Raw genomic sequence first — 25340 nt, 5'->3', positions numbered from 1 at the left:
TGGCTCTGCACCCCAGAAGAAGGGAGAGTCTGTCCCGGAGGTGAGACTCTCAAGAGGTTGCAGCAGCTGGGTCTTGGGCTGCTGGGTAAGGATGGTGCTGGTAGGGTATGGGCCATGCTGAGTAACATCACAGAAACACCTGATAACCCAAAATCCTCTGGACGTCTGTGCCTTGCAGCTCTCCTTCCTGCTTACAGTTGGGATGTGGATTTTATGACTCATCTCTCATAAAAACAGGGAAAGAGCAGCTATTTAGCTCTGCCTTGTACTCTGGTTTAGAAAATTTACTATTCATTTTATAGGTAGGCAATGACTTTTATTTTCTCATTGGTGAAATTATTTCATGGCTGAAGAAAGAGAAGATTTGTATATGAAGTACTGGGTAAAGAAGAACTCCCTCATATTCAAGGCCCTGATGATACAGAATGTATGCAGAAAACTCCTCTGCTCACATAAAATACAGAAGGCTTTAACAAAAAAAGTCTCACGTTTCCTTTTTAAAAATTCGGAGTCTCTTAAACCAAGAAAAATGCATCCATGGGAAGGGAGTGTCAGTAATAACAGGCCTGATCTTACCTCCACTGAAAAAAGAGAAACAAGCAGCAGTTTCCCCTGAGGGAAGAGGGATTCTGGAAATTAAACAGAAATGTTTATGCTTGTGAAGAGTTAAAAGGCTTCATAGGCACCCTGCTTCCCCCTCATATCCTGAGCACCTCAGGGCAATGCATCACCCCTGGGGTACAGGGAGCTTGTGGCACAAGCTCCAAAGAAGAGCTTGCTTCCAGCAGCCCCATCTTCGCAGGGAGACCGAGGAAACACCAGATCTCAGCAGATCTTGCCCTCCAAAATTCCCAGTGGGGACTATTTACATATTCTTTCTGTGCAGGAGACCACTGGTTTTTCAACAGCTGAAGCCTGCAGCTGCCCAGGTTGAAAACTACTGTTAGAGGATTTTCTTTATTAAATTTAAGGCAACTCACATAAAAAAGGAAGCAGTCTGAGTTAGATGTGGATCATCCTTTATACACAGATCAACCTTCCTGCTCTCATTTCTGCATTTGAATAATTTTGTTAAGCTTGCATTAAAAACCTTTCCATAATGTGGCTTTTGGCTTGGCACAAAATAGAAATAATTATCCTGCTCTATATTATTATATTATTATATTATATTAACATCTATATTTTGTGAGAACTCCTCCTGCAAATGCGCCACATAATCTACACAGGCATCGATCCTAAATTAAAACACAGCATGAATATCTGAGTCAGCTCTTCTTCTACACATTATTAAGTGTCCATTTTGGTTATGTTGTTGATGGTTGCCAATCCAATTTCATACCTGCCTGTCCCTTTTTTCTAGTCTTCCTATCCTGCTGGCAGACAACCGCATAGATAACCAGAGCACAGTTTAACATATCTTTGTGTCTGCCTTGCATTTTGCTTTCATATGGATTTTGTCTCATGTTTTATGCCAAGAGCACTTTGGTGATTCCATTCAATTGATGGTCTCTCCCCTCTCTCCTATCTCTCCAATCCCAGCCAAGACAAGTGGCTGAAAATCTTGTACAGAGAAGCTGAATTCCATAGTCCAGAATGAATTTTCTGGCTGTTTTCACTATGTGGAGAATAATCTACAACCAAAGCAAATCTGATTTCATGGCTAAGAGACAAATCTTTCCTCCCCTGCAGCCACAGGACATCTTGACCATGGTGGAAGGACAACAATTTTGCTGCATGCAGTGAGGGAAGGAAGAACAGAAGGCAGTTTCCAAAGGGTGACCTCCCTTCTTTGCTCTACACACCAAGGCAGGAAGATCCCAAAGTGGGAGGATACCCATGAGGTTGGAGGTTGGCAGCTGTAGGAGATCATAGCCAGGCTGTGTTATCTCATCTGAAAAAACAAACTGCTGAGCATCAGAATTTCAGAGATGTTAGCCAGTGCACACAACAAAGGAGATGACTGTCAGGACAAAGTAAGCAGGAGCCCATTCATCGCTTGGCAGAAGGTTGAGATAAATGGGAAGAGTCCTTCCTTAGGAGAAAAACTGGTTTGCTGCATAGTGAAGAAAGAGGTTCTGTAACCGAAAGAGGTTCTGTAAACCTCTCTAGCACAGACTCAGTGGGGACCTTTAAGTGTCATGGGACAAGGCTTCCCACGACCTGAGTCAGTTTGGTAATCCCCGCATTGCACATTACGACACAGACATGCATCCAAAGCAGCAGAAAAAATTGGAGATTGCGTCCCTCATGAACCACAGGTGCTCCCCAGATCTTCCTGCTGGCCCAGAAAATAACGTCATCATGCCAAACCAGGCAAAGCAGTGGGTGCAGTGGGTGTGACTGTCCTGCGTTGCCCAATCTCTGCCCACTCAGCTGATGTCTCCCTGGCCACACTGATGAAGAAGAGAGAAGAGGGATGGATGGGCACCTGGACAGGGGGAACAGGTTGGCATGTTAGCCTGTAGTTACCTAGGGACAACTGTGGCCTGGGATGGTTTTTGATGGGATAGGTTGTCCCTGGGTGTAATCCTAACCGCAGTGTCTAATGAGAGATGCTGGCTAAGCAGAGGCCATCCCACTCTGCTGAGCAGGAGTTAGATGAGAGGCACTCACCAGCCACTGAAAGTCAATAGTGTTGGGTAAATGAAAACTCTAAGTAATACTAATGGGCTCAGCAGACAGGCCAGAAGGGTGCTAATAGTCCCTGACTGATTTCAGCACCATGTCTCTCACAGCAGCCCACATGCTTCAGGGGATAGAGGACACCCCATGGGATTACTGTAATGATGTCCTGTGGGGCAAAGGATATATTTCTTACTGCATCTGGTAGGATCTCATATAGGCCATGAGGTATGAGTTGTACCTGACCAAATTAAAGAAAGGCTGTGATTTGAACCGGGACTATTCTGACAAAACTGTCTCGACTACCTTGACCTACTCATCTGGGGATCCTGGCACTAAAGGAAATATTATCTCAGTGGCTTCAATTGATGGGGACTGAGAGTTTTCACAGGAGAGATGAAAGCTGGAAAGATCTCTCCCTCCTTTCTCTTTCTGCAGGGACTGGAAGCCTAACTTAGTGATTCTCTCCTGAAAGGAAGAGGGGAGGTTTGTCAAGACCTTCTTTAGTCACTCTGTCTCTGTAACTTAATTCTTTCAAAAGCTGGGCATGTGCTGGGGCTGGGGACAGTGGTGCTTGAGCAGGAAAATGCTGCTACCTTTCTGCTCATGTTGCAGAGTCCAGTTTACTCAGCTTGCGTGAGGAGCGATTAAAGCATTTCACATTTGAGATGCTCCTGTGGGCACGTGCTGGGAATGACTCCTGTTCTAATCCAGTAGCTGACATAGCAAAATCTTGCACTCCATTGTTGCAAATCATTAAATCAGTCACAATCCATTCGGAGTAACTCATGGAAACTCATTATTATTTTGCCACTGCTTGCTGAACTGCTTAGATAATCAAAATGCTTGTGAGAACAGGGAAAAAAAATCTTACTTTTGGCCTAGAAGGTGCAAGTGACACACCCCAAGTGAGAAGCAGCAGGATATGTGAGAGCAGAGAAAGAGGACTTGGGAGGGTATGAGCCACGAGACCCCCTGGAGTTCCATGGACCTCACCACAGTTAAACACAATGCTTTCAAGACAAGCTCTTTCCTGCTCTCTCATTTCATTGCTAAGGTGCAATGGAGGTAAGGAGGAAGGTAACATGAATTAGTTCTTTTAAATATCCAGTAAGGGAAAAGCACCTGCCATGTTTTGGAAGCCCAGCATTCCCTAAGGTAGAGGCAACACAGGATACTTGGCCCAGTTGTCTGGGGAGCCATGGGAAGCTCATGGGAGAGCTTCCTCCTTTTTCAACTTGGAAGTCTGGGAGTGAGCAATAACTTAATGGAGAACATTTCCTTTAAGTCATGAGGAAAAATGTGAATTACTGCTGAGGCTTCCATTCTGTACCAGCAGGAAGCCATTTTTCCACTCTGGCCAAAGATGTTAAGGAATATTTGGCACATATTTGACACTATGTATTTCTATCACATGGGGTTGAGATTAACGCCATTTACTCATTAAAGATTGTTTCTGCAAACATGTAGGTAGGTTACTTGCTTATTCAGTGGTTTCTGTGAATGATTTTGTAGGTTTCTGGAAACATCCATGTCAGACCCTCACAGGCCCAGAGGCATCAAGGAAAATGTACACCTGGAGCTCTGAAGATTGACATTAGTTGTGACACTTCCAATAGGAAGGTAAATGACAGCATTTCTCAGACATGATCATTTACAAAGTGAAAATGTCAATGTAACCAATAATACTTGCAGCTATTTTGTCGTGACTAATTATACCTCTGAAAGTGAATATGCAGCTGCAGTTACCAAGTGATGGGGCAAAGTCAATTACCCACAAATACATTTCAACCATAATCATCCTTTTTCCCAATAGGAACCATGGCCTTCCACAGCTGAAGTGTATAAAAAGCATAAAGAATATATGAAAGCAGTGACACTGCGGAATTATGCAGGTTTTGAACAGTCATGGAAGAAGAGAGCAAAACTTTTGAAGGAGACAAGTCATTTAAGAACTTGGCAGCTAATTCATTTTGACCCTTACACTGCATTTATTAAATTCCCACACACATTGTGTTTCTAAGGCGAATCCTGTAGGCCCTTATTAAGCTCACATCTAAGGGTTAATTTACAGAGCCTCTGTCCTGCAGAACATGGTTTACTGTTCTTTGCACAGCTGCATAAAACTGTAAATGCTTCTTAGCAAAAAATGTTGGATAGAAAATAAAAGGCAAATCTTAGAGGAAGACCATTTTTTTTACTGGCGAGTCTGGATCCTGTGACAGTGAAGTAGCTGAACTGGAGAGTTATACATTTACTCTGCCTGACTGAGCCAGTAAGGCAAATGGACAACTTGCGTGTTTATATACCTTTGTATTTATATATTCTTTCCCAAATTCATGTCTCTTACCAGCTGTAAAATAGAAACAGTTACAAATGGTTAAACTCCTTTGTCCGAATTCTGCTGTTATCTATATTCATTAATTTTCTGTGACCTATGCAGAACCCCCTGACCTAGCCCCTGAAATGTGGCCTCTACAAGATGCCCCTTGTGAGGGCCCCTTTTGCTTCTTGGAACTTGACCTTCTTTCAGAAGAATCTAACAAATACTTTCCAAATTAGGGGTATTCAACCACCCCTGCCCAGAACATAATTACCAACATGATTTATCTGGAGAATTTTCAGCTCATGAACATACTTTGGTGACATTTGCTGATGGTATTCTTAGCATGTATGGGAGGGAGGGGGCTTTTTGTTAACATGTATCTCTAAGGTTATGTGTGTAGGATATGGACATTTCAGCTCCCTGTACTAATGTTAACTACTGGTTGGCATGTTAGAAGTTGTCCTGTGTTTATAAAAATCATACAGCAAAGGAAGTTCTTGGTTAAAACTGTTGCTGCTGACACTGCTCAGCATAAGGGGAGCCCCCACTGCTCTGGAGACATGGGGAGAAGTCACACACTGACCCAGTGATCCTGACTTCCATCAGAACAATCCAGAGAAACATCCTGTCCCTCTCCATAGCTCTGTAATTTGAAACGCAGAGGAAGGAGAACTATGGGATTAAAACAGAGGAAAACAGAAAATTCTTCAGATTTCCAAATGTGGAGAAAAGAGATTTCAGCTACCTCCCAGTGCATAACCAGTTCTGCCTTTCATGACCGCATCACAATGAGCATCTCACAATGCACTGCAATTCTTCCCTGCGTGCAAGTGCATCAAAACGGCTACACAGCTGATTTTATGTTTATTTCTCAGTTTGAGATAAAACCAGTAGCATAAACAATCTTGTACAACTTTTGGGGGTTTTATCTCTTGTATTTATTAGAGCATACTGACATCACTATATTGATAATTATATCACTGCAATGATGCCAATTGAAAGTTCTGATTGTAAACAACTTGCACAGATCCAACTTCATTTCTGAAGGAAGTGTGCTTGCTATCAGTGTTTTCCCAAGGGGTAGTATTATCTGAAGTGCAGGGTGGGGATGAAAAAGGTAACAACTTCTGACGGTCATTAACATTTCAGAAAAAGAAAAAATGCTTTACACCAAATAAAGGCAAAAGGACACAAATAGTGTTTAGCCATCTATGGAGCATTGGTTTTGCCATGGGAGTGCTTTGCAATTACAAATGGAAAGGCAGGCTGTACATTGAAGGGCAGCCCTCAATTTTTCTTAACATGTGCTCCACACTATGAAAAGCCTGGAGCATCCATATTTTGTATATATCAGCTCCATGAATGCAATTACTATCAGAAAAAATGTCTTACCAAACACAGAAGATGGAAGATAACAAGAAGAGTCTGGCACTTGCTAATTCTGTTTCTAATTTTAATGTTATTTTAATTGCCATCACACAGAATGGAATGAAGATTCTGAGGCCCAGTCCTGTTCTCATAACATTTTATGGGAGGTTTGGCACCAGCTTTCATGGGAACAGGACTGGGCGTCATACCTTCATATCCCAGTAATGTGAGAGAGATTGCCAGTATCAGTATCATCTGCAAAGTCTGATGGCCTCTGTAAATCAGCAAATGTGCAGAAGCCAACAACAGGAGAGGAACTGCGAAGATGAATTCAAAGGGAATTGCCTATAGAGGGGAGGGAATGGATGTTAGAGCAGCAGAAATATATGACTGAGTTGCATTAACTAGGGTACAAAAAACCTGATTATTCTGCCTACTGTGCTGGGAGAAACTTAAGAGAACTGGACTCAGTTTTAGGAGACTGTAAGAAAAAGAAATAAACCGAAATGTGACTAAATTAAAAAAAAAAAAAAAAATCCACCAAAGAACCCATATCACACCACCAAAAAGCAAGCCCTAAAACCCAAAGACTGAGCTCTCCTAAAGCATCTTCCAAAGTTTTTAGGTATTTGAGATCAATGGAATCTGCCATATGAAACCCAGAAGGGTTTGAACAAAAATGCCCTAGGAATACAGTGGCTTTTACATGCACGAAAAAAGGCGGAGACAGATTAATTCACTGCAAGTGACATGGAAGACTCCCAGCCATGCAGTGTAGGTTTCTTCACCGAAAGGGTGGTGAGGAACTGGAACAGGCTGCCCAAGGAGGTGGTGGAGTCACCATCCCTGGAAGTGCTCAAGAAACAACAGGACATGGCACATGGGAGTTGACATACGGTTTAGTTGACAAAGTGTTCAGTCAAAGGTTGGACTCGACCTTGAAGGTCTTTTCCAACCTAAATGATTCTGGGATTCTATGAGTGAAGGCTCCTTAAAGACTTGAGGGGGGGAGAGGGGTGTCTTTTGTAGACAATGACAGCCTCTCTTCAAGAAAACATCGACACACCAGTAAAAAAGAGAGAGCCAGAGGAAGGAGGGGAAACACATCCCGTGTTCTGTACCCAGAATACAGAAGCCAGATGTCAGCTGGCTACTGAATGATGGCTTACACCAGAGAGGCAAACACTCATTCTTGGACTTTCTTCCAATACATGAGAATGAAAAATGAATAAATGGAGAGAATGCAGATGGATGGGAAGTATGTCATGGCCAAAAAGGCCTGGACAATGCCAAGGCAGGAGGGGTATCTGCTCACACAAGATGCGCATACTGGATTGACAGCATTAGCAAAGCTGACCTCACCTGTATGCACTGAACTGAAGTGGTCATGGAGAAGTCTGAGTTCATGCTGATCATTAATAAAAATTCAGACTTACACCTTGACACAATTACTCCGGAGAACACTAATTCTCTGCTTGAACAAGTGGGTGCCTACTCCCAGATTGACATCAGATGGAATGTGGAGCAGAACAGCAGAGAAAAGAGGACAAGATCTACCTGTATCTCATGTTTCTGCTGAATGGAGACAGTGAAACACAGAAAGATAAATGAAAGAGATCTGGGGAGATTGGGGAATGAAGTAAGGGCCAGAAAACAGGAGAATCAGAAAGAAACCTGAACCACCATCAGAACATCTTAGGAAAACAACAGGCTAAAGAGAAGGAGCAATCAGGGAAGATACCCTTACAGCAGACACAATCTCAAAGCAAGTGAATGGATCTGGGGCAGGGAATGGATTAAAAAGAGCCAAGAGCCTAGAAGATGCTAGGTAACGCGCCACATTAGAAGGGAGGGGCTTCTAGATGATACCTTAAACAAGGAAAAAAAATTAATACAGGCAAGTAGTGGAAATGAAGGAAAGAGAGCATTGGACAAGTGCTGATGCCTGCATAGGATTCCTGGGCAGAACAGAATACAAAAAAAATCCCACTATAGGAAGGGCAATCTGTCATGCATGAAACAAGCGAAATGCAAAGCCTTCAGGGGAACTCAGGAGCTTTAGAGGAATCAAAGCAGGGAGGGTTACTGTGAGACACTGCAGTGATAACTTCAGGAGGAAAAGTGGAGGTAGTCACAGGGCTAAAGACAGGAAAAAGCAGAGGAGAATGGAAAGGAAAACTAAAGGGTGAATGAGAGGAGCTCTTTGGGTAGGGGGCAAGCTACAGGAATAGAAAAGGGAAGCAGGAAGGTAACAGGATGTGGCCAGAGTAGAACAGAGAGCACGCTGGCAGTAGAACAGAAGTGCAGGTTGGCATAGGACAAGGGGCTGAGGTAGACAGCACGGATTAGGAGCCATGAGCCATGCTGGCAGCTGGCAGCAGGAGCTTGCTTATTCAGCAAGTCAGGCAATAATTAATTAAATCAAGTCAGGCAGCAATCAGTCAGTTAAATCGGGTAACAATGACTCAATTAAGTTGAACTGGGGAACAATGAATTTATTACATCAAACCAGGGAACAGTGAACCAATTAAATCAGCTGGAAGCCTCCACGGGTCCATCCAGAGCCTGGGCTAGGTGCCACCGGGGTGGAGGACTTGCTGCAGCCGCCTGCTCCAGGAGAAACATCACCACAGCAACAGAGCATTGCTGCTGACAGCCTTGCTGTTCCCTTCTGCCCAGAGCGGAGAAGGACACGGCAGTCTACAGCCGGTCTGATGAAATGCTTGTAATAAACCAAAGGGGTGGGGAGATGGAAACTGTCAGCTTCCAAATTAGCAATAGTGTTGCAGAAATTACTGGGCTGCCTAAGGATGAAGAAAGCTCTGCCTGTCAAATCAGGCTGATGCTGGATATCCAGAGCTGTCAGCTTAAGAAACGGAGAGGCTTTGATGGGCGCCTGACAATGGGTTAGTCTGTCCTAACTAGCACGCAGGAGAGCTACACTTTCCAGGGCCATCCTGGAAGAGCATGGCTATGTACTAAAACAGCCGCCCATGGCCATTTTGACATTAAAAACTGTAAATTATATGGATTGGTGTGAGTCAGGCTGGTTATGTACTGGCAATGCTAAGAACCATTTTCATCCCCTTTTGTTGATTCCCCACATCGTTTGGGATTGAGGGGTTTTTTGGGTTTATTTTTTGTTCTCTCCTGTTCCTTCTTCTATCTCCAAAAGTAGGGGACATCAGTAAGATCATCAAGTTACCTTAGCAGGAAAGTAGCCAGCGTGTTTCTCTTGGGACTTTTCATGCGTATCAGTAAACTGAAAATAAAAAAGGGAAGGTTTCATTGATGAGGACAACCTGAGGTCAAAAAGATGAGGGAGACAGCCATCTGCCCATTATTTAAAAGAAGTGCAATCATAATTGCTCTCTCAGGCACCTGTAAGGCCCTTGCAGGTGAAAAAAACCATACAGCTTCTCAAGGCAGTACAAATGCTTGATGTGCTGCAATGGTTAATAAACAAGGATATTACATAGGCAACCTTTATCATACTACATGTTGTCATTAAAGTAATTATATTGAAAAGGAAATGACTCTTCGGGTGTTTTTTTCTGGCTAGATGAGGTCCTGTGGTTTGTCCAGAGTGTGTAAATCAGGGCCAACACTATCCCTGTAGGAATGCTGCCCAGTAAATTAAACTGAAAATAAAAGCTGAAGAAGAACAGCTTCATGAGCAGCATACAACAAAGATGGGCTTGGTCCAAGACTTAGTATATATTATCGGTACCATGTGTATCCCTGTTGTCCCCTAATAAATGTGCCACAGGACAGCATGAACTTTGAGACACACTGGAACAACAGTTTCACACTGAAGGACTGGACATAATTTTCTTTTCCCTGCTTTGAGCTGCTAAATAGTCAGAAGGCAAAAAAGAGTCTAATTAGAGATGTGAAGGTCTGGAAAGGAACCAGAAATTTTCAAGAAGAAAAACCTCCTGCTTTCAGTCTGCATCACAGTGTTTGGGCAGCCGTCTGCCATGGAAAAATGGAAAAGTAACTTCCTGGGGTTTGGGGTTTTTTCTCCTCTTTTATCCCTTCTGAATAATACTAAAAGACTGAGCAGTTGGACTTGCTCTTGTGCAAATCTTCAGTCTAATGAAGTACATAAAAATCAGGTTAAGATTTCAGTCAACAGTTCAAGTAGTTTCAGACTTCGGTTTATTAGTGCTCAGAAGAAAAACTTGACCTATGCCAATATTTCAAAAAGCATAATTTAAATGATACACAGGACAGTCAAGTGACTGTGATTATGACCTTGACTGTGATTGTGACATGCACTGTCAAAGAGGCACCTTATCCTAAATTTGGGCTTTATATCTAAAGCTACTTTTGGTCAATAGGATGTTGTGACAACTCTTGTTTTTTTAAAAAAAAAAAAATTTCATTTTTAAACTGCATTATCTTGTGAGGCATCTAGCGACACAAAATTTCTGAACCCTGTAAGTTTAATTTTCCTCTTTGTTTATTTATCAGTAATGGAGGGGAGTTATGTTTATCCATCCTTTCTTCTCACTTTTTGCCTTAAAATCATGTCAATAAACAAAACATACTTACATGTATTACAGTGCACTGCAAGAGAACGGGCTATCATAATCCAAAGTAATCAATTCACATGTTCTTATTTCACAGTTTTATCAAACAGTCATTTTTATATGCTAGCTAAATTATACACTAAGTTTTTGTATGCTAGTTAAATAAAAGATTCCTCATCTGTAAAGGAATAAGTACAATTTATCTTTGTTTACTAAGTAGTCAATTATGAAATATATGTCATTTTACCCTCATAAATAAAGATAAAACACTGTGATTAAGATGAGGAGTTCCAGTCCTTTCATTTCCAGCACTGACATGTCCCACTGACATTCTTTTTTTTGTTCTAGTGTCCACTGAGTCACCATTTATAATCTAAGAGGGTGCTGATACTACTGGGTCAGAGAAATATCATTCAACAGATGAGAGATGAAAAAATTACCCAGTAGAGGAGAACCTGGTCTGTTTCTCCCTGCCACTCATTCACCTGGTGCTCCCCACTACCTAAGGAATAGATAGTTTGATACTATCTTATTTTGGAAACACAGAATATCATTTAAGACTTTTCTTTGCTGTCAAAACTGGGCACTTCCGCCTTGAGAGAAACACCAGGTGTTAGCCTCCAACTGTGAGACTCCCAAAGGCAGTGCAGTGAAGACCTGACACAAGGCAGCTCAGAGAGCTCCCCACTCTGCCCATAGCCAAAGGAGATATCCTTCAGGCTCATCTGCCTTTAGGCAAAAATGAGACCATAGGGCCTTGTTTCCACTAGCTTTTCATGGAAAAGACCTACAAGGTCATTGAGTTCAACCTTTGACCAACACCATGGCAACTGAAACATATCATTATGTGCCATGTCCAGTCGTTTCTTGAACCTTCCAGGGGTGGTGAGTCCACCACCACCCTGAGCAGCCTCTTCCAATGTCTGGTCACCCTTCCAGTGAATAAATTCTTCCTGATGCCCAACCTCAATATCCCCTGGTGCAGCTTGAAACTATGTACTCTTCTCCTGCCATTGGCTGCCTGGGAGAAGAGGGCCCACCTCACTACATCCTCCTTTCAGGCAGTTGTACAGAGCAATAAGGTCTCCTCTGAGCCTCTGTTCTCCAGGCTAAACACCCCCGTCTCCCTTAAGCTGCTCCTCATGGGACTTAAATTTTTGATTTATGTTTTCACAATATTTCTCTTACTGCCAAAAAACCCCGACTTGTTTTTGGTGGCAAACACAGCCTTGAAAAAACAGCACAAAACCTAAAATCCTCTGCTGCAGCTAAACATAACCAATGTTTAAAGTATTTTGCACCTTAAAATTATACATGTCCTTTTTTCAAGGTCACTGAATCAAGCTGGAGTGTGACTGGAGAGAAAACAACGCATAACTTCCAGATGCCCCTTTTAAATCTTTTCTTCCATTAGGAGATGGGCTTTCCCTTTTGGAAAGCGCAGATGCATGGCCAGGCCCAGAGCCACCTCCCTTCCTCACACACGCCATATACATGGACCTTGAACATCACCTGAACACACAACTCCCACAGAAGTCACTGAGCACAGGTGAACTCAGCCCACAGGTATTTACTGCATGTCCAGCTCAGCATCACATCATATACCTTGGGCCTGATCCTACAGCTGCTGCAGTGAACCAGTTTACCTGGGTTCCCCCTAAATGGGGTATAACTAATGAAGGGTCCCAATCGGTTGGATCTCCTCCTCAAATCTCTTCCAACATAAATTTTCCTGTGGTCCTAATGGACAGGTTCCATGGATGTAACTGCAAGGGTAAGAAAGAGTGGGAGGAAAGATGAGTAGCAAAGAGACAGAGGCTAATGTTTAAACCACATTTTTTAAAATTTCTTGAAAGATTTATCTTTCAAGTATTAGACTGTTTGTGCTAGAAATTCCTACCTCTTCTTCCTGAATGTGAAATCAGAATTAAGTAACTGATTTTTGCTAAATATTTTCTGAAGGGGTTATTTGTATTCTAGAGGGTGGAAAGACAAGGCAGTAGAATTTCATTGGAAATAATTTATCATTTGAGTCCTTATACTCCAAACACGCACAAACACTTGAGTTTTTCACCCGAAGTCAGAGAAAATGTCCTGTTTGTCCAGTTGTGGTGTACATTTTCTTTGGAAATTTAGTTAAGAGGTTTACAGATCACTTACTTAGTTTGATGTGCCTGTGTGCAAGACAGGGTACACAGTTTCGGGCAGGGATTTTTGAACCTAAAGTGAATTGTTTCCTCAGCAACTGTATTCCTTGGAAACAGAAAACTTTCCAAAATAGGTCTTTGCACTGGCAAATATGCACAGCTCCGTGAAAGCCTGAGAGTCTGCAGGGCACTGCTGTAGCATTTCAATCGCACTTGGAAAACAAACCTCGAAAAGCCAGAACCCACTGGCTCTTCCCTCTGTGTTTGGTCAGTAACTCGTTTAATGATTTCCAGGAGAAAAGACCTGGCTTTTTTCTGTCCCAAGGTCCTTCTAAATACCTGGATTCCTCAAGATGGGAACACGGCCCTTATCTTAACTAGATGTACGTTTCCCCTAACCCCCCCCCAAAGTATCTGCTGTTACCCTGATCTTCCCCTCAGGGTGTCCCCCTACAACCCCCAGTCAGCCCCTCCGCGGCGGGAAGCTGCCCCGGGGCGGACACAAGCCCTTCCCGCCCTTTATTTTGGCTCTTCCCGGCTCAGCCTGGACGCCGGCCGGCCTCAGCCCCTCGGCGGGGCACAGCGGCGGGGACAGCGGCGGCCCCGCCCCGGGTTCCCGCCAGGAGCAGGGCGGGGACGGGCGAGGGGCGGGCTAAAAGCGGCGGCAGGTGAACGGGGAGGGACCTTAAAGCTCCGCCGAGGCGAGGCCGGGGCCGCCCGCTCCGCCGCCGCCAGCGGGGCCACGTTGATCGGCGCAGCCCGGCCGCGGCGCCGGGAGCTCCCGGCGGGGTGAGCGCCCCTCAGCAGCGGGCGCCGCTGGGCAGGTGAGGGGAGCAAGGCAGGTGAGGGGAGCAGGGCAGGGCAGGGGAGGGGAGGAAGGGCGGGAGAGAAGAGGCGCGGCGGGGCAGGTCCGCTCCCAGCGGGCAGCTGAGGCCGCACTTGTTGCGCTCCAGCGCGGGGCCGGGGCAGCGCGGCCGGGAGCTCTGGCGGCGCTGGGCGCCGGGGAGGGAGCGGGGCCGGGCACGGAGCCGCCGTGTGCGCTGCCCCGCGCCCCGGCGGGACTTACCCTGCTCGCCGCTTCCCGTCCCCGGCTTGAGCGTCACGGGCAGTGCTCAAACACCGCCAGCAGATTTGGTTGGGAATGCTCGTGTCTCTGTTGGTTACGCGTTTAACTTCCAGCAAATCTTTGTTTGCCTCTCAGCAGCTCTCTGTAAGCGCGTTATGTGAAGTACGTACGACCGGCTCCGACGCCAAGCAAAATCAAGGCTCCTGCACTTACAGGTAATTTGCGACACGCCTTCAGGTGTTAAGAGAGCTGCGGGAAGGTAAACAGCTTGCATCAGTAAAACTGACAGGTCCTGTGAGTGTCTGATCACACACTGGAAACATTCCTTAGAATTACAGGAGGAATAGGAGATGAGATGTGAGTCAGAAATAAATATATTTCTAAGTATCGGGGCTGGATAAGATCGCACAAAGAATGAGTACTTAGTCCTTAAATAAAATGCGAAGGACGTGCTGGAGTAAGGGCAGGAGTGCTTGCTTAGCACCCGGCACTAGCTAGTTCTGGCCATGACTGGCTTTTCTGTCATCCGGCTTTCCTAGATTGGGTGTTACTTTCACAGTCTCTCATGTTGAAGAATCTCTCCCCTGCTCTCCACAGAGGAAGTTATTTCCTTGTGTTGTACCCCATTAGTTTTCACCATGTAATCTCGAAATACTGGAGACGATGGGCAGAGGGTTGTAGGAAGGAAGTGGCCTTTTGTCTTAAGAATGCTCTTTTAAACCCAGCTTATATAACTTTGGTGATTAATGGCTGTGTCCTGTATGAAATATTGTGGGGGTTTGGGTCCAGATTGGGTTTGGGATCACCACACTGTATGTGTGTACACTGAGTCAAAAGCAGAATAAAATATATTTTCGTCCTTAATTTTGTTAAAGGAATTGCATAATTTTTAACATTTCTTGGCCTCTACTGCTCAGCCTGGAAACCCTACTTGCCAGATACATCCTTTGAAGAGCCCTAGAGAAAAGACAGCAGGCAAAAGGATGTGTGTGTGGTTGGGTTAGATCTGCCCTAGAGAACAAGGTGATGCGTGGGACAAGCCTCAGCTTGGAAGAAGGTGGTACCTCTGTGTTTCAACTAGGCATTGCAATGTAAATTTCCAGGTGGGCTTTTCAGCGCATTTACAGAGAGATTATGTCTGTAGAGCATGTGTCAGGGTTTCTAGGAGACTTCAGATGGTTCCCAGAACAGTCAGTCTCATAATGGGTAGAATTACATATCTCAGAGCTTAAAAATGGAACGGTAAACCCCCATGAATTAGCATACTTCTCTGGAGAAATTGATTCTGTCCTGACAGGGACAGTTCTCTCAATTTGCTGAAGCTGGGCCTCTGACAGTGTTGCTGTTTTGCATCCCTTGATGCGCAGCCCAGGTAGATTATTTGGGCAGTCTCATTTATTTTGTGCAAAAAAAAAACCCAGTTGTGCATTGGAAAATGTATAGCAGACTATCTTAGTAGCTGGAAAAATAACAAGTTCATAACCATCATTACATAACCTCCGTGGGTACTTGTGAGTAAAGAGGATGCTTTTACAAGTTGGTTCTTGTGAACAGTTCCAGTTAAATCAGTGGTCTCAGGCACTGCATGAAATAAGAGCATGGGTTGAAGCTGATAGTTTGGTGTTTTCCCTTGTTCTGTTCCTTGCTGACTTTAATTGTTACTTAATGATAACTGATGAGGTATCTGAAAGGAGAACTGTGACTCTTGCCTGGCTAAACAGCAGTTTGTGTACTGAAAAGCTTGAAGTGATACTATCAGGTGAGAACCTGCTGTCAAAACAGCAGGAATGTGGAAAAAAAGAAGCACGTCTCCTCTTAGTTGGTAAAAGAATGTTTAAACTAATTCTCTTCCTTATCTCACACCTGCATTTCTTCCTGTAATCGAGTTTTAAAAAGGGAAAAGTTGCTTTTCACTTCACACTTGATGAATGAAATAACAAAATACATGCTCAAGGAAAAGCTGCAGTACATTGTAAAATGCTAGTGTTTATAAGTTAATTAGTGGTCCCAAAAGGGTGTGAGTTCTGTGTGTGAAAGAAAACAGAGACTTGCTAATTTTAGAGGAAAGTAGAGGGGCTGTAGACATTTGCCTAGGTGTAGGGGGCTGGAAATAGGAATTAGGTAACAGGCTTTAAAAAAGAAAAAGTAACATTAAAAAGTCATAACTAAAAAGTTATTTTGATGACTGGGAGCGGGGCACAGTATCTCTAAAACTTTATTTAAGATATGGGAGATAGGACACTTGTATCAGCAGAGGCATAGTCCTCGGGTACTCTGCTTTCTTCTAAAGTAAGAAGCTTTGAGCGCACTTTGAAGGAAAGGTTTACAGGGGAAAATGGCTGAGGCAGGCTAAACTCTAACAGGACTTGTGCTGTCTTGTTATGCCTTCAAGTGTGACCTCTGATTTCCTGTTTTGTACTAGTAGAATGAATTTTTGTGCAGAGATGTTGTGGAGGAGAGTAATCTCCAGGTATACTTGTAGGCTGGTGAAATATAGATAGGGATGTTTTCAAGCGTCTTGGAAAATGGCTTAAAAATTATGTGAGGGCATGAATATGGGACAGTCATAAGGGTGTTATTATGGGCAGAAACTGAACTCTTAAATGCTCAGGATATTTAAGTAGCGTGATTTAATAACATTTAACTACATACAAATTGGGTCCTAATCTGTTGGTTTTTCTGGATTTCATGCTGGGATTAATTAGAGCAAAGAATGCCTCCTGTTTTCCTAAACTTGAGTAGAAGGAAAGAACAATGCTTGTAGTGTTCAGACCTGCAATTGTCAGAGGTTTCCTGTTCCTGATTAGTCTTTGCCTGTTCTTGTGTCAAATCAGATATACTGTAATCCCTCTGTCATGGCTCTTCTCCTCTCCAGTTTCCACTCCGATCTGGAGATAGGTGTTCAGAACAAAGTTTAAGAGCTACTAGAGAGAATTACAAAAGCTTATGTGATTGTTTGGCTGCTCCTTTGATCTTTTTCAGCTTTTTAGGAAAGAAGTAAGAGTTGTTGATATTCCAGAGTCTTCCAGCTGCATAAAAGTCCTTGAAGTTTTTAATATACTGCTGTAAAATTAAAATAGCTGGAAGCTACCTATTAAAGGATTTTAGTTGCCAAGGTCTAAGTTCAAAGCTTTGTCTTCTTGCATTTTGAACTCTGCATTAAAGCTATAGCAATGTGGGGAGCTGATTCTTTTTCAGGTGTCAGGAATATCCTGGATGATTGAATTCAAGCTCTGTGCTTCCAGCTTTGAACTGTTACTTATCTGTCTTGGTCCACTGAGCCTGTGAAGCATGTAATTGCAGTAGAGCATTACAGGAGAACAGCTCTGTGAGATGCTGAGATTTTTGTTATCTCTAGTTTAATGTCTGGGAAACTGAGGCGTGGGGCAGACTGACAAATTAGGAATCAAGTCTGAGCAAGTGATTGCTATAGCCTGTGTACCAGCCTTTCTTGGTGAAATAAAAGGATGCTGTGTTTTGGAAGATGTTAATCTGTATTTATTAGAAGCTTCCTTGCTTCAGCCTTGGCGGTGCTACTGGTCTTGAGTACAGCACCAAAGCTAACTCAGCAATATGAATAACAAAATCTGCACATTAGAAATCAAGTGCTTGCTGTAAACTAGATGTCAGGGTGGCAGGGTGGTGGCATGCAGATGCAAAACTGCTGAAACCCAGACTAGTGTGTTCTTCAAATCTGAGTAATGACACAGCATTGTGCAGCTCTAGGAGATGTCCATGCTGGTTACCAGCTCCTCCTTGGCGCCACTGCTCCAGTGAAGCTGTTGAGATCAACACACCTGAAGGGAAAGTTGCCTCAGCAGCACATTTGAATGCATGTGAGACCTCAAAGTGCAGCAGTACCTCTTGTGTTAGGTTGGGTCTTAAAATAATTTTGGTAATAATTGTGCAGCAGTTAGTTTCGATGTCCTGAAGCTTTTCTATGGCAAAAGCTCTGCATTAAACTGCTATTCTCGGGTATGTGAGTTACCTTTGTCCCCAGCTTGGGGGGGGGGTATGCAGGGACACTTGAGACCAGTGCTTTTTTGCTTAAAGATTATCTTTGTTAACACATTCCCACATGGGATAAAGTGACTTTTGTCTTGGCAGTCTGCTGATCTTTTATCAGTATCCGGAGGCGCTGCTGAAAGTGGTGGAATGTCACACCAAACTGGTAACTCTTAGTACACTAAAATTCTGATAAAAGTGGAGTCATTGCAAGCACCTGTTAAATTTCTGTATAAATTCAATACAGCAAATAAATAGGTGAAAATTGAAGGTGAGAAGGGTATAATCTTAGTCTGAATTTATGCATAAGTTAGGGGTTTGTAGATCTCCTCTTGAATGGGACTCCTAGATGTTCCTGTAGCATAAGCAGATATTGTAATACTTACTTTATGACTACTTTTTCTTTTGCTTGCTAATATCCTATAGCACCATATATATGTTTGCAATAGAGATGTGTCTTCTGTTGTTTTGACACCTTCACCGTATTCCAACTGTAGATTTAGCCACTGAGTAATGATTTTCCAGTACAATAGTCTTTAACAAAGGAAAATGGTGTGTGTTAACAAGCCAGCTGTACTAATAAACAGGGGAGCTCAGTGTTGATTGTCCTCACTGTTGTGAATTGCAGGGATTTTCACTGGGTGTATGCACCGTGCTGTGATCGTGGTTTAATGTAGGCTTACAGGAGCTAGCTTTAAAGTAGAAGGCAGTCTAGCCATGCCAGCACAGAGCTCAAAATGCTGCCCATAAGCTGTGGAACTACAGAATGAGTTAAACTGTAGTTCTTCTCTTGCTTCTGTCTAGCTTACTAGTGGGGGAAAAAACCCACAAACCAAAACAAAAACCACCAAACCCCACATGAAACACCTGTTTATGTGACAATGTTATGTGATCATACAGAACTGTTTCCTCTGTAACTTAACTTTTCAGTCAAGCGTGGTGATCTTCTATTATTGCTTTTAAACTGTTAACTGTAACAACCATATTCCACAGTGGTCCTCTAATTGTTGAAATTAAACAAAAGGTGCTGCTAGTAGTAGAATAGGTATCTATGTGGAGGCTTGGAAATGCTTGTTTTCGTGCCCAGTTGCAATTTTTGTGAAGGCGAATTTAACACTTAATGCATTCCACTGTTAGAAAGGCTTATTTACTCAACCTCATTAACATCAGCTGTCTTCTGTTCTTCCCAGTTTCTTACTTTATAACCAATCCTTATCCTCATTCCTACTTTACTTTTTTCCCCAAAATTCACCTAAGCTTTCATGTCTTCAATGTGTTCTTGTAGTGTTCTGTACCAGCAAACTAGGTAAGTCCTTGGCTGTCTACATTTCTGTAAGCATTTGGCAGGATTTGCTCAGAGGTGGTATCTGGACTGGCTTTATAAAAATAGAACTTACCAACCCATTTCCTGCTTTCTTCTCCTTTGGTCAGCAAGACAGTTAATATTTTACGAGCTAGTGAAAAGGAAAGCAAGTATTTGAAAGAGAGATAAGAACCTGTGATCAAGGCTCTAGCTTTTGAGTGAGTAAAGCGTAAATGAGCCATCACATCAGCACAGATAGCCCTGATGGGGTGTTTAGTTGGAGTGATCTGCACTGGTGGCTTTAACAGTGTGAAGGGCAGTGCCTGGCCAAGTTAAATTCTGCTTGGATCACTGTGTTTGCTGGACAGGGATGGACGGTTTGGCAGTATCTGATTTGCCTTCATTGGATCCTCTAAGTTGCATTGAGGAGAACTGTTTAAAGCCAGCTAGTAGGAGACACTGTGGCAATTTCAGGCTTCCCGGATATGGCACTAGGCTTGCCATCTTTCAGGAGAAGATAGTGAGACTTCACTGGTGCCTGATCAGTGCCTGTAGCACTCTGGAGAAACCTAGAAATCATATGACTCTCCACCAACATCAAAACAAGCCTGAGAGGCCGTGAGCAAGGAGCAAAGGTTGGTGACTTGCTCAGCAAGCGGTGGGAAGAGCGGTGGATGGTGGCAGGAGGAGCTGAGGAGATCGCTGGAAGATTTGTTAAGGTATGTGGGAAGGGTTGAAGGGAGGAGTGTTTTTGGGCAGATTTGAAAGACAAAGATTTTTTTGGAAGGGAGGGGGGATTTCACCAGGAGACCCTGGGCAAAATACTGCCTCTTCATAGTGTGGTGGCTTTTTCTTTCTTCATCTAGATACAGACATGTCTTTGCTAGAATTGAAGCACAGTTTTTTGACTCAACAAGCACAATACACTCTCAGAGAAGATGGAGCAAGTCAGGAGAGTGTGTATTATCTTCAGCATTAAAGCTTTGCCAAACCCTCTTTCCCACTGACTGCTCATTCTTACTCGTGCTTTGCAATTTGCAGTCTGGGATTTTTGTTGTTTTATTGTTGTTCTTTTTTAAATGGAGCTGTCCTTTTCAGATGATGTGTGGGTCTGTGCTGTTAAGCAGATTGGTGAAATGGATCAGGTTTAAAAAAACCAAACCAACCAAAATATACTAGTCCTGGGAAGAACTTATGGATGAGTCACCGGCTTTATAATTCACCTTCACAAAGTCACAGGATATGAACTATAGTGTGACCTTAGGAGAAAACAAGGCTAGGGGAGCTTTTTGAGCTAACTACATACTGGGGAGCTTGTATTTTAAATCTCCTTCTGCACAGGGAGGAGGAAACAAATCCATGTGAAGTTATAACAAAATGGTGGCATTATTGGTGTGCAGTGAAATGTGAAGATAAGAAATAGGGCTTATGAGGAGCAGATACACAGGTTTCACTTCACAGCCTTTTCACTCTAAGAAGATGGTTGACAGGCAGGGAGGAGAAGATGAAATGACTGAGAAGAAAGTAAGGACTCTTGTGGAGTTACAGGCTACGTGGATAATGTGTCTAATACGGTTTGCTTGGTGCCAGTTATCTACAGGATTTATTTTCAAATGTTCATAATATGACTATTTCTAGTCATAATACTTTGTTGTAGTGTCATTTTGTAAGTACTGTAATTGCCATATGTGTGTAATAGTAACAGAGAACACAAAAACGTTGTAACTGTCTCTCTAACAAGGCAATAATTGCTGAGGCAAATTCTGAAAGAATTTACATCAATTAGATGACAGAAAAAGGTGTGGAAATGGTTAAAAATCCAGCTGATATGTTTAGGAAGGATCTCTGGTATTAAGGGTCTTTCCTGTGTCCTCATGGGGTTGTCAACCTACAGAGACTCTGTGTAACTATGCTAATGAAAAAAGAATCTTCCTGGAAAAAATAACTTGGCAGGATAGCAAGGTAAGTCTGTTTCAGGACTGTTTTCAGTCGCATACAGAAGTAGCCCATATAGATTGTGCATCCTGAAGGAAGCTCAGGGAAAGTTCTGTCCAATTTGAAGGCGATCTCAGATCTTCCCCTTTGTGTTCACATCCTGGAGTATAACTCCACACAGTCAACTAGCAGGATCTGAGGGAAATGCAGGTTATGGAACTAGTGAAGGGAGATTACATTTAAATCCCTGTAACTCAAGGAAAAGATACCATTGTGTTACGCAGCAATTAGGTGTCCTCATTTTCTTTGAGGAGTTGTGTACTTTGATACTCAGTGTGGCCTATTGATTATATGTAACTCACTGTAAACCAGGAAGGTTTTTGACATTACTCAGAATGGGAGTGTGATGTGGAAGACAACTACAAAATAATGTCATTTTCTTCCTCATGCAGTGTCAACCAGGTCAGAATCAGGAAAATCCTGAGATTCATGGTGACTTTTTTGCCAGTAGCTGCTCTTTAAAGCAACTTTGAAAAGATGATTTTGCTTGTTGGTCCCTTGTGCTGTAAATACCAAAGAAATATGGGCTCTGAGATATAACTGAATTAACGAAGTTGTGAAATGCAAACCTTCATGAGCAATATCAGAGCCAGGAGATCTGTGGGCACTCTTCAGAGGGTCCTGGCACAAGAAATGCCAGTTTCTTGAATACACAGTAGCTTGCAAACTAACTTCTTGTAAATCTGTATGGAGGGGTGGGGGGAGACAGCTGGAGTGCCTCTGAATGGTCTCTGTGAAAAGCTGTTTGTAGAAGCTGTGAAAATACAGACAATTGTGGTGTTCCTGAGGAGACCAAAGGTGAAGTCCTTAAACCTTTACAGGATAGCACTTTGAAGCTCACCTGTTGGAAATATGCTTCTGCTGAAAATGTCTCAGAGCTGCTGCTGGCCTGTCCGAACTCTTCAAATGTTGACTATACCATTCTTCTGAAATATCTCCCCAAATCTAGGATAAATGAAGTCTGTGTTATGAGGGGGGAAAAAAACCCAGCCTGACAGGCATTCATAATGGAGGAGTCCTTATCTAGTTACTCTAGGCCCGTTTTGTAGTCAATGGAAAAAAAGCAATTTTGGAATGAATCTTAAAGCACTGATTTTAAATGTCCAGCTCAAAATGGATTATATCCAAGATTTTACCTTCATTGCTTCAAGCTGGTGTGGAGTTTGCTTTGACTAAGATTGCAGTCACGCTTTTTAAATTGGTGAACACAGGTTATCCAGACCTTCTCATAAAAGGTGCAGAGCATCAGCAATAGTTATTCAAGGTCTGTCTTTATTGCTGTAATATACTCAAATAATTATTTACACTCTAAAGATAAGGATAACCAATTGGCCTTGATTTATATAGGAATTCTATCTAACTTTTTAACATAACATCTACCTTACTTCTGATATTTTCTATTATTTTTTTCTGTTATTAAGCTACTAGAAGGTGTATCTTTTAATTTAAGGCTGTGTTTGTCGTTTTCTCATCTTTCTTATTTAGTGTGGCATTGGCAAATACACCTAGGAGTCAAATTAATGTGGTGCCATGTGTGTAATCCAGTATGAAATATTACCTGCTGATATGTGATCAGGTTATTATTTATGACTAGTTGTAGGTAAGCCCACTGTGTCAACAAAACTCTACCACAGCCGGTGGATGTGCTACAATTATATATTCCCTTTATTTTAGACCACATGCTTGCTGGTATTCGTTTCCTGTCTTGATTAATCTTAGTTTTGTTTATTTGTCTTGTCATAGGTCAGAGGATTGAAACAAGACAATGGATTGGGGAGCTCTGCATACTATTTTGGGAGGTGTAAATAAGCACTCCACCAGTATCGGGAAGATATGGCTCACAGTCCTCTTCATCTTCCGGATCATGATCCTGGTTGTGGCTGCAGAGAAAGTCTGGGGAGATGAACAAGATGACTTTGTCTGCAACACACTTCAGCCTGGCTGCAGAAATGTTTGCTATGATCACTTTTTCCCCATCTCTCACATCAGACTCTGGGCCCTGCAGCTGATCTTTGTCTCCACACCTGCGCTGCTGGTGGCCATGCACGTGGCTTACAGGAGGCATGAGAAGAAAAGGCAGTTCAGGAAAGGAGACCAGAAATGTGACTTCAAGGACATTGAAGAAATCAGGAAACAGAGGTTTCGTATCGAGGGCTCCTTGTGGTGGACGTACACCAGCAGCATCTTCTTCAGACTGATCTTTGAGGCCGTCTTCATGTACGCATTTTATTTCATGTACGATGGGTTCCGAATGCCTCGCTTAATGAAGTGTAATGCCTGGCCCTGCCCCAACACTGTGGACTGCTTTGTCTCCCGACCTACTGAAAAGACTGTGTTCACTATTTTCATGATTGCTGTGTCCAGCATTTGCATTCTTTTAAATGTGGCTGAATTGTGTTACTTACTGACAAAGTTTTTCCTCAGAAGGTCTAAAAAAGCTGGAAATTCGAAACAGCAACCCAACCATGAGAATAAGGAAGAAACCAAACAAAATGAAATGAATGAGTTAATATCTGATAGCTGCCAGAACACAGTTATAGGGTTTTCAAGTAGCTAAGGTGATGTCAATGCTGATGTTCACTCTTTTTGGAGTGAATGTTTTATTTAAAGGCTGCAAATGAAATTTGTTGTATGAAACTAAGTTGGGTGAGATTTTGATGAATAGTGTCAGATGTCGAGGATGTACATGTCTGGGAAAAGTCAGGGCAGCCTAAACATGTGAAAATTGTGTGAGGATTAAATAGGAAGGTACACTTTCCTATGAGTACCCTTACAAGCTGACTATGACAAGTGAGAAGCCCACTGCTGCCTTCATGCTGACACAGCTCCTGAAAACTAAATGCAACAGCAATAAGAACAAAACTTTTTCCAAGCTAGGTGTTCTAGTATTACAAGATGTTTTGTAATAGTGATAGTTTTTATTTGTGAACAGATGATTAAAATATTTTTCTAAAATCTAAGATTCCATGTTACTTAAGGTGTTATAGTATGCAACTGACTGTTTTATTTCTTAACCAGGCATATGTGAATGAACCCTGTAATACCATATTCCTAGGGAAGAGACAGCAATAGGCTACATACATCTCCACAGCTTTGCAAGTGCTGCTTGAGTCTGGGCAGGTAGCTGGAGATGCTTGCATATGTGTTTCTGGCTGTAGGGGAATTGTATGAAAGCCCACCAGTGTGGATAATTGAGGTAGCTAGATTCTGAGTGCAAACTCATGCCTAAAAACAGCACAAGAATATAGTTGCAGCCTATGTAGACTTGTTTAAACATCTAGCAGACCTGGTAATCTTACCAGTCTCTTAATTGCATACTGCCAGTTTTATAGCAACTTACATAAGTCTATGTAGATGTTTATTTCGCTAATGTATTAGTTGTACTTGTTTCTTTATACTGTATCACATCTTGGAATTCTTTGGTTTTGATTTGTTTGCTTTTTTTTTGTAGTAGACTGATGGTGCTGTTATGATAGAGTCTGTCTGATTTTGAGGACATAGAAAAGTATTACTGGAAATGGAGCAAGTCTTCTGAATAAAAGGCAAACACTTTAACTGTTCTTAGTGAAGTGGGAGTCTATATATGTGAATGCTAGGCAAAGTTTTAAGTAGGAACTTAAATTTTTCAAGTAGAGAATCTACATCCAAAGTGCACATAACTCCTAGAGACCCCTCATTCCCATCCAGGGCCCTGATGCCCTAATTCTCTTGTCCATACTCTAAGGGAGATACACACGTAACTCTGGGTGCAAGCAGCAGTATGTGGCTGTGGGAGGGGTGTGCCTGTGAAAGCAGGGGAACCTGAAAGTCAGAGGTGGGTGCAATGCAAAACAGCTATTGTCTTGTGCTTCCTGTTTTGGGCCACTTCTCACCACCATGGATACACTAACCCCAGTAGTTTGGGGGTTGGTTTGTTGGTTGTCTTTTTATGAAATGATTCTCACTGTTTTTGTATAATGGAACTACTCTTCCA

General features: G+C 42.7%; 1 protein-coding gene across 1 annotated transcript; it reads left to right on the top strand.

Moving 5' to 3' along the window:
• Window positions 1–14164: 14164 nt before the first annotated feature.
• On the top strand, window positions 14165–24927 carry LOC136357615 (gap junction beta-6 protein). The gene is made up of 2 exons (XM_066313042.1): window positions 14165–14279; window positions 23111–24927. The coding sequence occupies exon 2, from the start codon at window positions 23133–23135 to the stop codon at window positions 23922–23924; it is 792 nt and encodes a 263-aa protein (XP_066169139.1). The 5' UTR covers window positions 14165–14279; window positions 23111–23132; the 3' UTR covers window positions 23925–24927.
• The last annotated feature ends 413 nt before the right edge of the window (window positions 24928–25340 follow it).

This window comes from Sylvia atricapilla, chromosome 2 (assembly GCF_009819655.1).
Source record: "Sylvia atricapilla isolate bSylAtr1 chromosome 2, bSylAtr1.pri, whole genome shotgun sequence".
NCBI classification, from domain to species: domain Eukaryota; kingdom Metazoa; phylum Chordata; class Aves; order Passeriformes; family Sylviidae; genus Sylvia; species Sylvia atricapilla.
This window is presented reverse-complemented; position numbering and strand designations above follow the sequence as displayed.